The sequence below is a fragment of the Syngnathus typhle genome, linkage group LG12 (genome assembly GCF_033458585.1).
Source record: "Syngnathus typhle isolate RoL2023-S1 ecotype Sweden linkage group LG12, RoL_Styp_1.0, whole genome shotgun sequence".
Taxonomy (NCBI): domain Eukaryota; kingdom Metazoa; phylum Chordata; class Actinopteri; order Syngnathiformes; family Syngnathidae; genus Syngnathus; species Syngnathus typhle.
In genome coordinates this window covers 3,562,558-3,577,707 of record NC_083749.1, presented here as the reverse complement: position 1 = coordinate 3,577,707, position 15,150 = coordinate 3,562,558, and the positions used below count along the sequence as shown (strand labels likewise).

Below are 15,150 nucleotides of genomic sequence, written 5' to 3'. Positions count from 1 at the left end.
TTGGAATTTCTATTCTAGTTATCTCGCAATGGCTTTTACAGGAGGTGGGGCACCGCTATAATTGCCCCCAAGACATGCGGGCCACTCATGCAATTTACAACAACAAAATAATGCTAGGCTAGTGGTTAGCATGTCTAATTTGCAGGTTTACCTCTTGGTCTCTGAGCATCTGGCAGTTCCTTGCTAAGAACATTGCTGTATTAGTGCAGAGTCCTTTTCACAATTTATGCCTGATTTTTTTTCTGACCCGTTTTGAAGGCCTGGATGACATTATGGCCGTAACGACGGACCTGTGGGGGATGCCAGAAGAATAAAGGGGCGTGTGAAGGTATGCCAACGAGGGATCAATTCATGTCCTGCTCATGATGGAGGCAATTAAAACATAATGGCATAGGAGTTTATTATACTCCCCCTTGCTTCTTTATAATCACTACAAGACAGACATTGACACCTCTTTTTTTTGCCAATTTGTTACATTTAAGTACTCTCGCACTTCAAAGAAATCAGTTGGATGCAGCGTAGAGGTTTGCCCACAACATAATGATGTCTCGACTTCTTACTTTTCACCCCCATCAGCATTTACGGAACTGCCGAAGGACGCGTGAAGCCTTTTATGCCACTTGCAAAAGTGTCAAGAGTTTAAAACATTTGACACTGTAACATCATCGCCAAGTAAGTAATTGGCTGTGCCTTATGGGCACTCTTAAAAAAAAAAAAAGTTCTCCCTCAGGTCTTGTTCTACTTTGCCATCGCTCTCAATTCGGCGGGATTTCGTCAGTTTTATGATAGTGTCACATTGACTCCATCTTTTCCATTCATCAAAAATGCTTTTAGAGTGACACTGTAATATGGCTTTTGCAGTATTATGGCCAGAACAAAAAAAAAAAAGAGATAAAAAAGGATGAAAGAAAAGTACAAGGGGGAAAAGATAATGAAATGTGTCCTAGGTGAGCTTAGTGCTAGCTAGCTGGTGAAGCGGAACACAGATGGATTAAAAACGTTACCAAAAGTACCAAACATGTTCTGAAAGACAAAAAATATTATAAGAATAATATATAAATATATGTAAAATAAAAACACGGTTTATCAAGCAGCTGTCAAAATAGCCACCAATCAAATGCTAGTTGCGTACAATCATTAAATGTTTGAATCGCATTTTTTCAAATCCAACAAAAACGGGAATATTATAACTTTGCTTTAGTAAAATATCAATAATATTCTGACTTTATTACTTAAATAATATAAATATTTCTTTAACTTTAATCCCTTAATTTCATTCTTCTCATATTTGTTTTTCTTTTCAACTTTCATATGAGTTTGGCGCATGCCCAACGACAATCGCGTGCCCCGCCACTAGTGAGCTCTGCGGGATGCTTATTAAATGGGATGACTACGTGTTAACCTCACTGTTTCATTGCTACTAGCTAATATTAAAGTCTTTAATGGGATTCCTTGGGGTGCTTTCATGGCCTAATTCTGTCTGCTTCATACAAAGCTAGCTTTTGGTGCCGAGATCAATGCACCAAGACATTTTGACGTATTATAAAACCAGCCTTTAAAAGAACTACTTGTGCGAAATGGTAATAGACTCACTAAAACATTTTTTATTTTTTATTTTTTTATGTAGCTAGGGAAATATCTAAAATAAAAACAGCTTCACAGTATTGTAAGAATGCGGTTTTATGGGTCATATTCATTCCATGGAGACCTGTAAATTCTTTCAATTTGCTCATTTCGCCATTGCTAAGTGTTACAACGAAGCCAAGCAGCAGAAAGTTAGAGCTCTATTCTTCCGCACAGTCCGACGAGAATCCAACTGATCCCTCCTATCTGAGGACAAAATCCGTTTAATCAGACCTCATTAAGTGCACTTTTCTCTCTGCTGCAGCTCACAAATGGAGCGAGTCTGCCTGATTTAAAAAGGGGGAAAAAAAAGCGGGTGGGATGATGGAGCTCATTGCCGCAGAGTGAAAACCAGTCACCTGTCGTCCCACTGTGGGAAATCGGAGGAGAATTGAAAATGATTCATCGATGAATGATTGCACACCAGCGAATCCTGTTGAAGCGGAATAGTGTTGATCTAAATTATCGATGCCTTTCGCTGATATGACCTATGTTAAGGTCGCGCTCATGCCACCAGCTGTGCACACTTTCCATTAGAGCAGTCGGCAAATGTCTTTTACACCTTTCACCGACAGAAACACACACCGTGTTCACACATCATCGATGGAACTGGGGATTGCGGTGTGAAGCTCTCCTGGTATCAAGTATGCCAAAAAATAGCCCAGCAACAACCTCCTACAGTAGGCATGGAAAAATACAAGTATGTATGAGTATAAATATATATATATATATATATATATAATTTTTTTAAATTGAAATTAAATTAAAATGTTGTATATTTTTTATATATTAATGATCAATTCAATGTTAATATATTAATTATTAATTCAAATAATAGTAACAACCCTGATATATATATATATATATATATATATATATATGTATATATATATATACACACACACACACACACACACACACACACAGAGCTGTATGTGTGTGGATGGATAGGGGAATTTATGACGTCACAATCATTTGTGCCACGTAGCGCTACGACATTACAGGAGATAATTTTGCAGTTGAATCACTATCCTGCCAAAAAAAAAAAAAAAAACTCTAGTATTTTTTCTCACCACAGCGCCATCTGCTCTATCTGTATCTGCCCATTAAGGCTTAATACCCACTGGTGATTGCAGGGCTTCAATTCGTGAAGCAACCATGGTACATTTTCATTTATGCTCACAGAGAGCACACAACTGATGTACTTTTTTTTTTTTTTTTTTCCAAAGTATCCTTTTGAAACCAGGTGCACTCAGTACAAAAAAAAAGCAGAGAAAGAAAGATGTTTGTGCAGGTTCAAAACGCCGGAGACAAGTATTGCTTCTCTTTGTACTGGGCTACCGAACAGACGGTTGTGGACGTCGACACCAATTTCATCCCAAATTCATTTCCCTCCCTTTTAGTATTTCAAATAGAAAAACAACAAAGACAATTTCAACAATTTCCGTCACAGAGAGTGAACAGTGAAGAAAGTAATAACATTCATTTTTTACGTGTATTTGTTTAATCATTTAGATACAGGCAGCTATTACTCTTTGCAATTTCGCTGTTATCAAGGAGAAAGAACCTTCGGGGAACGCGAGCAACGTTTTTTCTTCAGCCGTGTAGATATTATTTCAGAAGTCGGGACAAATTGTTCAGAATGAGTATCCTGCTCTTGTTGTGGCCAACGAACAAAAACTCTAAACTGTCAAACTCGGGTTAAATTAAATACAAGAACTGTCAAGCATATGCTAAGTAGTCAGATAATGAAATGTCCAATGGCGAGAAATTAATTTATTCTCTGGATGTATTACATTTTATTTGAGTATTTTCAATGTATTTGTTTTCGATGTAAATGTGCGATTTGTTATGCAAATGTCTGGCATCAGATGGTCTTGCTGTTTGTTGTTAGAGAAATATATTGAAGTACTCTGTTTCCAAAAAAATGAAATAAACACCAAAACATAATGATGATAATTCAGCTTGCCGTGATATTCGATGCATAGCGAGTTTAAAATATGTTGCACTCTGACCCAACGAATTGCTCCAACACGATTCATTATTTTTCACGAAAAAAATCTATAGAGCATTTTCTAAATGTGACACAAATCCAAAACAGACTTCCATTTTTTTTTTTTTTATAGACATTTACGAAAGCTACCAGGACTAATCGTTACTAAAGGTTTCCGCAATGCCTAATGGAAAATATACGAGAATATCCCGGTTGTTGCATGCTGTCATTTTTTTCCCTTGAAAAATTCACTCATGCAACAATTTCGAAAAACTAATTCCATTAAGTATGAGTTAAACGTCGGTGTTTCAATGTGAAGCAACTATTGCTGTCCGCTTGAAGCTTGTTACATCAGTCGAGCCACTTTCATACGTACACAACGCATTAATATGCGCGCTACCCTCGATATATTTTAATTTTCGAAAAACAAAGCTGCCGTGGAACACGAGTGCACTTTGGAGCGTCTTTTCAAATGGTTGGTAATGGAATGAGAAGTGCCTGTGCACAGCACTCCAATGTGGTGCTTTTTTCAACCTGCACAATTTCATCCTCTTTGTCTGTTGGGGGCTTCATGCCAGCAGTAGCAGCCAGTGGCAGCGCTAGAGAGGGCAACGCAGGGGCACCGCCCCCCCCCTGAAGTATACCAGGTGCCAGGCCAGATAATTGACTTATTTTCCCTGATATATGCTTGCCCCCCACCCCACAACCCCCCCAGGGAAAACATCCTAGCTCTGCCAGTGGTAGAACGAAACATTCTCAAGATTACAGCAAATGGATTTGCATTTTTCAAAACTGACCCATGACTGGTCTTTTTAATTTCTCCTGGGATGAACACTCCCCTCCACACTGCCCTGTTCCCCTTCATGGAAGAAAGGAGAAATCTTTTCTTTTTAAAAACCCCAGTAGACTTTCCTGTAAATGAAAATTCTGTACTGCGGTGGAATTTTCTCGCAATGTTTCTACTGACTGGCTGGAGATGTAAATACACAAATATCGATTCGACCATCGCAGCGTGCTGTCTTGGTCATGTTGAGTAAACAACACAGCATAAAAGCAATAAGAACACTCGTGTGCCATTTTGATGTGTTGGCTCTTTCATAATCTGTTAAGATGTTGATGTCTTTGAATGAATGCGTGTGCTCACACCAAAGCTGCTTCTTGGGAGATAGTTTGCTAATTCCGACTAAGACTATTATCAAAGTTACCGTTGTCTTGGTGATGAGTTGTTAAAACCTTTAATCTTTCAAACACTCGGCGTCTCTTTGAGCCAAGCGTAACGTCTCACAACTAACATTTAATTCCTTTTGGAGCAGTTGCTGAAGTGATTTGCATTCTGTACGGGATAACATTTAAAAAATCAAAAAATATCTTGCTATCCATCTTTTGAATCCATCTGAATGAAGCAAAATCCTTCGACTGTGTTTGATTGTCTGGCCCGGATGTTAGGTCTTGGTTGGTTGCACACATGGCTTGTTGAAGGTCAGGATGTTGGTCTTTGGCAGTGCTCCTCCTCCATCTCCTTACACAAAGAAGTACAAATCAGTCTTGCTGTTGGGTTGTTGCCCTCCCGCTTCTCCTGATATACTGGCCTGTCTCCTGATATTTCCTCCAAACTCTTGAAAATGTGCAAAGAGATACTGTTACCCTTCTGGCCATGGCACTTATGGAGGTGCTAACCAGGAGTGACTGTACAAGTTCAGGAATGTTTGCAGGTTGCAGATATCACTTCTTCAGGACAATAGAAAATAGAAAACTAGTCAGGAATCAACCCGAAAGATTCTGTGGATTCTTCATTTGATCAGATGACATGTTCTAAAACAGCCAGCTAATTGTCTCTAATCAAATTCCTTTTAGAGCCTTGTCTTTCTACCACCACCCTGGAGCGTACACAATAATAACCAGCGATGAATTCTTATCTCAAGGTTTTCAGAGATGGTATTGCCGGGAGGTGGATAATCATCCCATTGAGGGCTTGAACTTCATTCTTCCACTTGAGTGACTTTGTCATTAAGCTCCCTCCATGGCTTTACTTTCAAATAAGAAAATGAAATGCAGATACTTCTAACAATAGCTTTTTAATTGACTCGAAAGCTAATTCCGCTTATTTTAACCGATACACGAGATCACGCTTGTTTATGAGACACGGACAACAAAACTCCACAAACGACCGGCGAAGGTTTCGAGTCGGATAAACTCAATTACCAATGAAGAGGTCGATTCTGCTCCAGCAACGTAATGGAAGTTTAGATGTTAATTCCGCTATAATTCTGCAACAAACGGCATTATTATCCGTGCTATGGGAAATAAAAAGCAGTAGAATCAGATACAGTGAAAATCCTAACACCATTATATTGCTTCACATTATCAGGGCAGCCATTTAGTAATGCTTTCTTTGAAGACTTGTTATGATCTAATTCTTTTTGGGGGGTGTGACTAATGACAGCCTAAATTGAAGCATGCCCTCAATTTTTCAACTCTCTCACAGCTGTTTAAATAAAGCACACAATATTCAATGGGCGCCAACAGGAAGTTAAAATAATGCACTTCAGAGTAAAAGGCCCTGATTGAAGCCAATGATTTTGTTGCAGATGATTTGTTGCCTTTTGTTCAAATGAATTATGTTTACTAATTTTAGCTATTTAGCTTTTTGGTCATGCAAAATTCATCAAATGGCTTCTTATGCTGGGTCAGTTTTCCTGTGCAACAGCAATTTGAAATGGTGGTTATATTTCGATGACCTTGAGTGACCTGAAAGGCGCCTTACAAATAAAATGTATTATTATTATTATTGTTATTATTATTATTATTATTATTGTTATTATTATTATTATTATTATATGTATTGCAACATTTCTTAGAAATGGAGTCTAACAGAAAAGGTTTATGATTATACGCTTATATAGGAGGTTCTTAAATGCAGATGGAAAAAAAAATTGTAATTAGTCTGCATTTGACGTTCTATCGCCATTCCCAAGATATTTAAGTGACTTTATGTTCAAACGTCTTCAACAACTTTGCAGTATATATTTGTAGATTCTTTCAATACATCTAACCAATAATGACAACATTTTTATTTATTTATTTACTTGTGTGACTATTAATTGATACCAATGTTTATTTTAAAATACTTGAAAAAAATACCCTCGAGTATGGCCTACTAGGCATGGTAGCGTCCACAAAAAGCTGTTCGATACTCGTGCTTTTATTTTGACGGTCTATCTAGGAAGTAGGCTGCGTTGCCGCTAATTGTCTCTGCTTATCTGCGCGTTCTGTGCAGCTGCTTGCTTACTTGGAGCAGAGCTGCCTGGAGCCACTCCGGTCATGAGGGGAGCACTACTGCACGTCGCGCACTGGATCTTTATCCGAACCGGAATATTCTTTGCATCATTAGTTGGCGCTTTGTAAAGCTCCGAATCGGACTGCATAAACAGGTGCGGTGCGTCTCACCTGTTAGATATTTTCAATGTGTTCTACAGTGAGGTTGAATGTTTTTGCACATTTGACACTTTAGCTGCAGGACTTTTTTTGTATTTTAAATTTATTTTTATTTTTTTAAATTTCACTGGATGCTGCTTCCCGGGTTGTCGCGTGAGCCCTGCTGTACCAGCCGGCTTCTAAGGGCGTGAATTTCTTTCTCTGGCTTTTCCCAAGTGGACGAGGAATATATGCGCGGAGATGCTGCTTCTGCTGCCCATTCTGTGGATGCTGCCGCTGAGCGGAGCGGCTCCCCCGCAAACCGAGAGGGAGGACACAGGGGTGGTAAGTTACTACAGATGACTTTTTTTTGCACCAATAACCTGCAAGCATCCTTATTGAATTCATCAACAAAAGAATATTATCATGCCCACTGCAGCCAAATGATCATGCTGTAAAAAATAAATAAAATGTTTGGTGAGCCTCTTCCAGGTCTTTTTGAAGGAAACAGAAATAATCATCCATCCATTTATGCCATTTGTCCACAGCAAACTTTGATCAAGAGGCTGATTACACCCAGGATTGGTCGCCGGTCAATCACGGGTCACATTCGATCTCACATTCACAATCAGTCAATTCAGTGAACCTAACATGCACGTAAAAGGAAGTCAAAGATTCAAACCCAGAACCTCAGAACTGCGAGGCGGCGAAGCACTCATCCATGACAAATAAATGAAAAGGGATCTGTCCATCTTTCCCGACAGCATCCGTCGTCGATAATAAGAGGAGCTCACTGTCCCAGACGTCAGCCCACCGAGCAGGCGAGATTATGACATCAAGGCTTTTCTCACTCGTGCAAATTGCAACGAGAACTTCCCGTTTGACTGCTTGTGAAGCTAAACGTCAAGCGGGTGACTTATCCGCTGTTAGAAAACGTATTAATTATCCTTTCAATCCGCAAATACTGACATAAGCAGCATGCAGGTGCTCATCGTCCAAAACGTGGAGGATTTGAACTTCTTCAACACAGCACAATCTCCGCTTCTCATCCCTGCTAGTCTTTCAGTTTCGGGATTCCAGCCAAGCCCTACTTATGTTTTTCCTGTACTTTTTATGGATTTTCTGTTGGTTCTCTCCACCTTTGGAAAGACACTCAATTGTTAATTGGTTACAAATTTCAGTATGAATTCTTTGTGTCTGCCTCATTAGCGTAGCTGGTTTAGCTTGAGGCAATCACATCTGACTATAGGGTAGAACAGAGTCTGTTAACTATTTTTATCTGTCTGAATTGGTTGCACTAGATCATTTAACAAAACCGCTTCTGCATGGAAATAAGAAAATAAATATGCTGCTGCGGTCTCTGATGGTGTCATGCTTCAATCGCCTGACTTCTGTTCCCAATTAGTGACTGAATGTCTATCTATGTCCACAGTAGATGTGCTCATTAATGACTGGCGAGGGATGTTGACGTCCTTGTGCCTATAATCAGCTAGCATAGACTCCGGAAAATAAAAGCATGGACCAATTGTATTTGAAAATTGAACTTCCACTCCATTGTTTCTTACATTTAGAAAATGCATGTTTGCTTTGGTTTAATGACTCAGGCAGCATTTTCAGAACAGACTCTAGCAGTTTTTTCCTTTGAGTATTGAGCTGAACTGAAATGCACCCAGTTGGCTCAAACTGTAGTATTGTTTTTTTGTGTGTGTGTGTGTGTGTGTGTTCAACAGAGAAGCTTTGAGGTTTGGAATTTAAGGTAGAAAGTTGCTGGTAAACTTTTCAAGTGATCCCGCTGCTGTTAAATAATGTTTCGTTTTCAGGTTTCTGACAAAATGTCAAATTGTGACAAAGACACGGAAGTGTAACTTTCATCCGTTGTCCTTGTTATGTGGTTAGTGTTTTTTTTTTCTTCTTCTGCGGGCTGCTTGGAAGGTTTAATATTTCATATGTGTCAAACTCTCTCTGGAAAAAAAAAGCACGGAAATAATTGATGGTATTACCTCTAGGGCTCAATTGAGTTGGAATGAATGTGAATTTTAAAGAGTTCTCGAAATGAATCGATTAATCGACAACGATTCTAATTGAGTAATCGTTTACGGCCAATTTTTTAACTCAACTGTTAGGGATGTCAGGTTGTGTTGTGTGACGTCATGAGGGGAGGCGCGGCAGTTCAATACAGAAAGTGACTGAAACAACAGCTGTCGTCTTGGGTCTGATTCATATCAATACATATATCACGCACAAACATGGTGTCAGAAGTGGCTGGACGGCGCTGTGCTTCGCTGCGGGGCCAGTGAAAGACGGTGAGGAGAGACAGACGGACAGAAGGCAAAGACGAGCGAAACGGCGGTTAGCGGCCTGCTAGGCTAACGACACCACCCGCCATGGCAACGAATATACCACCGCCGGAGGAGATGAAGATGAGCGGCGACCTGGCGAGCAATTGGGACAATTTCAGAGGGGAATTTGAAGACTATCTACTGGCAACGGGATTATCAGAGAAAGAGCAACCAGTGCAAGCAGCAACCCTACGGAGAGTAATGGGTAATGAATGTCGTCACATTTACAAGCATAACTTGGGTCTCACGGTGGACCAAGGGAAGGATGTTAAAGTTATTCTTGATGCTTTAGAGGAGTACTTCAAACCAGCTAGAAACGTCATATTTGAGAGATTTGTTTTTGGAACCTGCAAGCAAGATGAAGGGGAGCCCATTGATGTGTTTGTGACGAAACTGAGGGAGAAAGCTGCTTCGTGCGAGTATGGACAACTCAAAGAGGACTTGATCAGAGACAGACTGGTGCTGGGTGTGATTGATGAAAGTGTGCGCCGCCGGCTGCTCAGACAAAAAGATCTCACACTGGCATCGGCCATAGACATATGCAGAACGGCGGAGATGACAGACACGAGGATACAAGCAATCACGCAGGACAGGCCTCCGGAGACAGTGCACAAAATGGATGGCCCGCGGCCACGTCCCCCGCCCAGGCAGGAGCGTCCGGACGGAATCCGGAATCAGGCACCTAACACATATGACAGCGCTATGTGCAGATTCTGCGGCATCACGCACAGGCGTGGGCGTGATTTTTGCCCAGCCTTTGGAAAGAACTGTAGGAGCTGTGGGACCGCAAATCATTTTGCCAAGGTTTGCATGAAGAGGGGCCAAGCCACAAGACAGCTTCACGCGGCAGACGGTGAAGTTCCCGAGGACATGGACAGGTCTGACATGGGAGCACACATTTACACAATGGAGAGCATAGGGGCAGTTCAGGGGCGAGGGAAGAAATGGTTTGTCAACTTGAAAATGCATGGTGGGTTTCAGAGGTGCCAGATAGATTCGGGGGCCACATGTGATGTCATGAGCATAAAAGACATGAGAAGACTTGACCCTGGGGCAAAGCTACTACCTAGCCAGACCAGGCTAGTATTGTATTCAGGCCAATCCATGCAATCCGCGGGCATATTCCACACAAAGTGCGTAGTGAGGGGTAGGGTACACAGACTGCGGTTCGAAATAGTGAGAAGTGGGCAGAGACCTCTGTTGTCAGGCGAAACGAGTGTGCGGCTAGGATTGGTGCACTTCACCATCCCAGAAGAACTTCTTATGGTGAGACACAGCAGCTCAGGGCCATTGACCAGACAGCAGCTTGTACTGACGTACGCAGATGTTTTCAACGATCCAGTTGAGTCACTCCCAGGGGATGTTCATTTTGTGCTAGATAGTAATGTACCCCCGGTGCAGGCTTCCCCACGCAACGTCCCGGTGGCCTTCAGGGAGGCAGTCAAGGCCCAGTTAGATAGGTATGAGGCTGATGGCCACCTGACGTCAGTGTCTGAGCCTACTGAGTGGATTAGCAACATGGTGATTGTCAGGCAGGCAGAAAAGTTGAGAATTTGCATAGATCCCAAGTCATTAAATCAGGCTCTAAAGAGGTCCCACTACATTATGCCGACGCTTGAAGATGTGTTGCACAAGCTGCCCAGGGCCCGCATCTTTACACTAGTAGATGCAAGAGATGCCTTCCTACAGTGCAGGTTAGACGAGGAGAGCAGTTATACCACCACGTTCTGGACGCCGTGGGGCAGGAAGCGGTGGTTAAAGCTGCCGTTTGGAGTGTCTGTGGCCCCTGAGATTTACCAGCGGAAGCAGCATGAGCTACTGGCAGGGTTAGATGGGGTGGAACCTATAGCGGACGACATTTTGATTGTGGGGTGTGGGGGGACAGATGAGATAGCCACACGGGACCATGATGCAAAGCTGTTAGCGCTCATGCAAAGATGCAGGGAGGTAAAGCTGAGACTGAGTTTAAAGAAACTAGTGTTCAGGGTCAGAGAGGTCAACTTTCACGGACACATCCTATCAGCGGAGGGCCTTAGAGCAGACCCGGAGAAAATCAGAGCGGTCCGGGACATGCCACACCCCGTGGACGCCAAGGCCGTGCAGCGATTCATTGGGTTTGTGACCTACCTCGCAAGGTTCATGCCACGCCTGTCTGAGGTGTGTGAGCCACTACGGAGATTGTTGGACAAAGATGTCCCATGGCATTGGCTGCCAAAACACGACGCAGCGGTCGAGGAGATTAAGCGACTCGTCACGTCGGCCCCGATCCTGCGATACTACGATGTGACCAAGCCAGTCACCATACAGAGTGACGCGAGTCAGAAGGGACTTGGCTGTTGCCTGCTGCAGGAGAATCAGCCGGTAAGCTTTGCTTCGCGGGCACTTACTCAGACGGAGCAGAACTATGCACAAATCGAAAAGGAATGTCTGAGCATAGTGTTCGCGTGTCAGCGATTTCATTACTATTTGTATGGGCGGGGGGAGATCACAGCTGAAACCGACCACAAGCCACTCATCTCCATTTTCACCAAGCCACTCCTCTCAGCGCCCAAACGACTCCAGAGCATGCTGCTCACACTACAGGGATACAATCTGAAGGTGGTGTACAAGCCAGGGCCCGACATGCACCTCAGTGACACCTTGAGTAGGGCCACGGCTTCGCCGCAGGGGCCTGGCTCGAGATATTCGAAACAGACTGTTTGCTGCATGCAGGAAGCACAAGTGGACGCTGAACAGATAAATCAGGCTGAGCATCTGAACGTCACCAGCCAACGGCTGAGGCAGATAAAATTGCACACAGTGAGTGATGGGAGTCTTCAGCTGTTGCAGGAGGTGGTGCTCCGTGGTTGGCCAGATCGCCGGGAGGACACTCCACTGGCAATCAGAGAGTACTGGTCCATCAGGGACGAGATCAGCGCACAGGATGGAGTGCTTTTCAAGAGTCAGCGAGTTATAGTGCCCAAATCATTGCGTGCTGAAATGTTGAAACGCATCCATGCCAGCCATGTGGGAGGAGATGCCTGTTACAGACAGGCCAGAGACACGCTATACTGGCCCAACATGCACGGTGAGATCGTGGACTATGTGAGCCAGTGCTCAGCCTGCAACGAATACGCACACGGACAGCAGCGGGAGACGATGATGTCCCATGCACTCCCTACTCGACCATGGCAGATCCTCAGCATGGATCTGTTCACGCAGGCTGGCAAAGACTTTCTGATCATGGTTGATCATTATTCGGATTTCTGGGAAGTAGAGTTGCTCCCAGATCTTTCGGCTGAGACCACGGTGCTGAGGTGCAAGGCCCAGTTTGCACGGCACGGTCAGCCTGATCGCGTAATTACGGACTGTGGTGCCCAGTTCGACTGCGAGGCGTTCAGGAGGTTTGCGAGAGACTGGGACTTTGACCATGTCAAATCCTCTCCCAGGTACCCAAGGTCGAATGGGAAGGCTGAGTCAGCCGTGAAGATTGTCAAGAGCCTGTGCAGGAGGGCGGCAAGGGCGGGGACCGACCCTTGGCTGGCCATCTTGCAGTGGAGGAACACGCCTACGGAAGGCATGCTGAGCAGCCCCGCGCAGAGGTTGATGTCTCGCAGACTGAGGACGCCACTCCCGGTTGCCGACACACTTTTGGAGCCGAGTGTGGTGGGGGGGGTCCCAGACCGGCTGCGAGTGAAACACCAGACAGCCAAACTCTGGTATGACAAATCGGCCAGAGATCTGCCCGAGTTGTGTATCGGACAGGACATAAGGATGAAGCCCCTGCCTGGGGACAGGACGGGCAGGTGGCGAAGAGGAGTATGCTTACGGCTGGTGGGCCCCAGGTCATACCTGGTGGACGTCGAGGGGACACTGTACCGCCGTAACAGGGTGGATCTGCGACCTGCGGAGAGCAGCGCCGCAATGCCGGGGCAGCACGGGGTGCAGCACATCAGCCCACCAGCTGACAAACCCGGGGATCCACCTGGCACCGCGATCGACACTACGGGCGACACTGACACAGTCGCCCAGGAGGTCGCACTGCAGGAGCAGAGTGACGTCCGCCAGCCTCAGAATGGATCGCCTCCACATACACCTGTGCCAGGGCGCAGGACGGCCAGTGGCAGGATTATAAGAGCGCCGAAGAGACTGGACTTGTGAGCTGTGTGGGTACTGAGGGGCCTCGCGGTCAATTGGGTTGTTGTTGAATGTGTAAACAAGAAAAAACGAAGAAACAAGAAAAAAAAAAAAAAAAACAAACAGAAAAGGGTTATATGTTGTACACTGCTCTTTGAAATGTGAGTTACATGTACACTGTTCTTTGACATGTGAGTTAGGAGGTGTTTAAGTGTTCGCTGATACGTAAAGTCAAGTGGGGGGAAATGTGGGAATTTATCTTCGATCTGCATGTATAGTTGCCATCTATGGAAGGTGAGATGTTAGGGATGTCAGGTTGTGTTGTGTGACGTCATGAGGGGAGGCGCGGCAGTTCAATACAGAAAGTGACTGAAACAACAGCTGTCGTCTTGGGTCTGATTCATATCAATACATATATCACGCACAAACATCAACCTTTACAAATACTCTGTTAGCCTCTCAACAATCGTGAAAATTCGAATGCAACATCCAAAACTATTTTCCGATAGATGCTCAAAAACACGATAAAAAACAGATTTCCAGTCAGATTTTGCTCATTTCCAAATTGTACGACCGCAATATATTAGCCTACGTTTTAATCTGCTGTTCGTTTCTTTCCCCGACTTGTGTGCCCTCTCATCTCAGCATTTTAATTCCAATTTCAAGTTCATTAGCGATACTGAACATCATTTAACCGAGACAAATAATCAGTGTGATCAGCCCGGGATATTTCTGAGTTGGCCACACGCTACACGAGGGAACCGGAGGACATTGCCACACTTTCCCACCACACCAAATTGATCAGATCAAGTACTTACGACGTACGCACGTGGGCGTCCTAACTGCCCAAGAATATAAAAAGCACTTAATCACAAAATATTGATTCCATCATATGTATTATGACTCCTTTATGTGTTTGCACACCCACGCCGTGATCTTGGTGTCCATAACAACCACATGGCGCGCACTCCACAGCTCACATCAACGGTATTATTGCTCTGCTGCTCTCCGTCCGCCGTGATGTACTGTGTAGCCGCAGCGCGCCGATGTGCAGTTTCAGCACTTGAGTCATAACACCTAAAACACAATACGCTTTTGCTTTGTGCTCATCGGCTTATTTTCCCCAGGAGGACTCTTTCTCCCCCCCCCCCCCTACTCCGCTCTCCTACTGAAGTAACTGAAGAAGTTCCCAAAGGGTCCGCACACCTGAATGAGCAGCATTCCTGTTGACACGCAAGAATGACACAAGTAGATCGAAGGATGAAATGACGTCTTATACCGCTCCCTGTAGAAATGAATAATTAGGTAGCTGATCTCCAGACACATTTGTATCGTTTCCCAACAGTCACGTTTGACTCCATATCAGCCATCGATTCATTGAATGAATTGTTTCTTTTTAACACCATGGAAGAATCTCTGTCTGAATATTAATCAATATGGAGCAGATTTATGATCCCAGATGATGTAGCGGATGTTTGTGCAGACCTCACGGCTCTGAGATGATGTCATGTTGAATAATTTGGTATTTGGATATGCTACTGAAAATTGAATTGAATAATGAATACAGGATTAGGATAAAAAATTATCTATTTTTGCTTGGCTAAAGAAGAGTTAAACTCACGCCAATCTAGGACTTGCTTAGCGGCTAGCTGCTAACGCTAAGGT

General features: G+C 43.8%; 1 protein-coding gene across 1 annotated transcript in view; it reads left to right on the top strand.

The window, feature by feature from the left end:
* Positions 1-6,902: 6,902 nt before the first annotated feature.
* The window catches only part of mmp17a (matrix metallopeptidase 17a), a 38,926-nt gene continuing 30,678 nt past the window's right edge, over positions 6,903-15,150 (top strand). Inside the window, exons 1-2 of the mRNA XM_061294098.1 lie at positions 6,903-7,047; positions 7,268-7,375. Of these exons, the coding sequence (XP_061150082.1) occupies positions 7,292-7,375 (84 nt within the window). The 5' untranslated portion in view covers positions 6,903-7,047; positions 7,268-7,291. The remainder of the gene's footprint in view (positions 7,048-7,267; positions 7,376-15,150) is intronic.